The sequence below is a fragment of the Ipomoea nil genome, unplaced genomic scaffold, assembly GCF_001879475.1.
Source record: "Ipomoea nil cultivar Tokyo-kokei standard unplaced genomic scaffold, Asagao_1.1 scaffold0317, whole genome shotgun sequence".
Lineage (NCBI taxonomy): Eukaryota > Viridiplantae > Streptophyta > Magnoliopsida > Solanales > Convolvulaceae > Ipomoea > Ipomoea nil.
In genome coordinates, this window is record NW_017616745.1 from 7,154,904 (window position 1) to 7,157,278 (window position 2,375).

At 39.4% G+C, this 2,375-nt stretch overlaps 1 protein-coding gene across 1 annotated transcript; it reads right to left on the reverse strand.

Annotated features, from left to right (window-relative positions):
* Window positions 1-389: 389 nt before the first annotated feature.
* Window positions 390-2,113, reverse strand: LOC109166901 (phospholipase A1-II 1-like). The gene is made up of 3 exons (XM_019315802.1): window positions 1,881-2,113; window positions 1,269-1,623; window positions 390-983 (listed from the first exon to the last, which is right to left on the reverse strand). Exons 1-3 carry the CDS (start codon window positions 2,111-2,113, stop codon window positions 390-392), a joined length of 1,182 nt encoding a protein of 393 aa, XP_019171347.1.
* Between the last annotated feature and the right edge of the window lie 262 nt (window positions 2,114-2,375).

Sequence of the window (2,375 nt, forward strand, 5' to 3'; positions counted from 1 at the left end):
TTTAACTGTGTTGTAATGAAACTACCACGTATATAAAATGTGGACGATAATAAAATTTGCCCCCACTGACTTGAAGTACGTCTTTCAAGTTTTAATAAAACACGAGCAAATACTTTATTCATTCGATCACACAAAGCAAAGCAGTACAATGCAAGTTTGCCAATAATGGCATTGGAAAACAGGAAAGGCAACACTACACGTACAACGTAGATGAACAACTTATTATAGGTGACATTATAGTCCCCTAGCTAGCTTAATTAAACAACACACACACAAACAAACTTTATTCATACCTTATTAAAATCATATCAATAGAATCCCACCATGAAAGGGTTTATGCACACACAACATCCTCTGCGTCGTCGTGATCATCAAGAATCCACTTACCATCATCTTTCTGAACCATTCCTTTGTTTTTTTTCAGCCCACCATTTGGTTGGAACCTGGCATTTCTCAACTTTCAGCATGTTTCCATACTTGTTGACTAGAGCGATATCAAAAAATCCTTGCGGTTCAAATCCTCCATTTGGCCCTTGAAACCCATCGATTCCATGCAGGTAAATCATCAGACCATGCCACGTTAAGATCTTCTTCATTTTAGGCGGCTGTAAATAGTCTGATTTTGAAGCGTTTATATCAAATTTGACTCCCACGTCATGGTAGCGTATGAGGGGAAAAACAGTGCCGGCTTCAACAGCCAAGTATGGCACATTTGGCACAAGATCCCCATAGTTGACGACACGCAGAGCTCGGAGGTTTTTCAGCTGGGAAAAAGCCTTCTTGAAACTCTCGTTTCCCACTTTGGGGCTTGCGAACAAGAATGCTGTGACGAGAACATCGGTGTTAGTGTTATTGAGTGGATTGGCAGCTAGGTCAACTGCATTTAGTGTTGCCAGTGATGCGCCCAGGCTGTGTCCTGTCACAGTTATGCTCACTTCCTCGTTCTTGTACAGATCAAGTAGCCTGAAAACTTCTTCTCGAACCTATGAATTGAAGTGGTTAAATAAGGTTATGGTCCTATTTGGTTTAATAATTTGTAAATATACACTACTGGAAATTATTGAATTTCCGACCTGAAAGTGATCTTAAATGAAGTTGAAGGCAAAAAGTGGTCGGAAATAGCAACAAGGGTTTTTCCAGATACCAAAAGTGATCGGAACAAGGCTTTCGACTTGATTTAAGATCATTTTCAAGTGGTCGAAAATTTCAGAATTTTTAGTAGTGATAAAAATATTTCTATATTTGGTTAAACATGTAGGTCGGCATACCTGGTCCCTGGCACTCTTACTGTTGAGCTCTGAATCTTTATTGGTAGAGGTATACATTTTGTACCAACCTCTATGGACGAGGGAACCATTATCCTGGGGAAAGATGATCTGAGGTTTGACCATGTGGATTCTGAAATCCTCAATCCACTCCGCCGTGGTTTCTGTTCCCCTCCAAACGACCAGAATGTCTCTCCGTCCCAAAACCTCCTTCCCCTTGTCAGTGGCTACAGCAACATATCCACCCCAATTTGACCCTTTCATCACTGCGTCTTCTCGTACTGATTGGACAAGATATCCTCCTTGTCCTCCGCCGATCATACTTGAAGGAGTATAAAAGTACTTGGTGATATCGTACCTAATCAAATTTACATAATATAAAAGTACTTAGTTATATATATATATATATATATATATATATATATATTCTCCACTTAGAGACACGACACAGGAGCTGGCCAAAGAAAATTGTTACTATCGTCCCCACAATTTGCCTTTGAACTACCCTTTGCATTGATGCATATATAATTATGAAATTGTTTCAAAATGTATTGTTTTTTTGAGACCAAAAAAAGAGGGACTAGGAAAGGTAAAGAGATGAGCATTAGATTATACTTGAAAGGATTTGCTTTCTCAAGCCCAGTCGCTTCAAGGAGGTTTTTGCTGGCGTAGCGGCTTAGCCCGGCATACTTAGAAGTTGGTTCACTGATGAAGGAGTCGTATACTGCTCCAATCATTGAACCATAGTGAATGAGGTAGTGGCGAAGATGAGAATCCAAAGGATCCAGTAACCCTTCCCAGTTCTCATCGCCACTCAAAGCTCTCCATTTCTGAGCAATGCTCTCCATTTTTCTTTTTTTTGTGAGTACACTGCTCTCCATTATTTTTTCTTTTCTAAATGTAATTAGCACTTAGCAGTGTTTCTTAATTTGCTGATGGAGTGAATTGAAGTCTTACACACTCCTCTCTTTATATAGAGGGGAAGAGCCTTGCGCCCATGCATCAACATCTTGCATGTTCTCACACAGACACACACCTCATTTTAAAACTTTTAAATATTTATGATAATAACCCAACTTGTTTTACTTATTTCCCATCCATAAGATCAGA

Bases quoted from the DNA above. Each gene is read 5' to 3' on its own strand.
- LOC109166901 (XM_019315802.1), bottom strand. From the start codon at position 2,113: ATGGAGAGCATTGCTCAGAAATGGAGAGCTTTGAGTGGCGATGAGAAC. The intron at 1,624-1,880 runs GTATAATCTAAT...AAATTTGATTAG, and splicing joins GAGAAAGCAAATCCTTTCAA to GTACGATATCACCAAGTACT. The intron at 984-1,268 runs GTATGCCGACCT...TTCAATTCATAG, and splicing joins GTAAGAGTGCCAGGGACCAG to GTTCGAGAAGAAGTTTTCAG.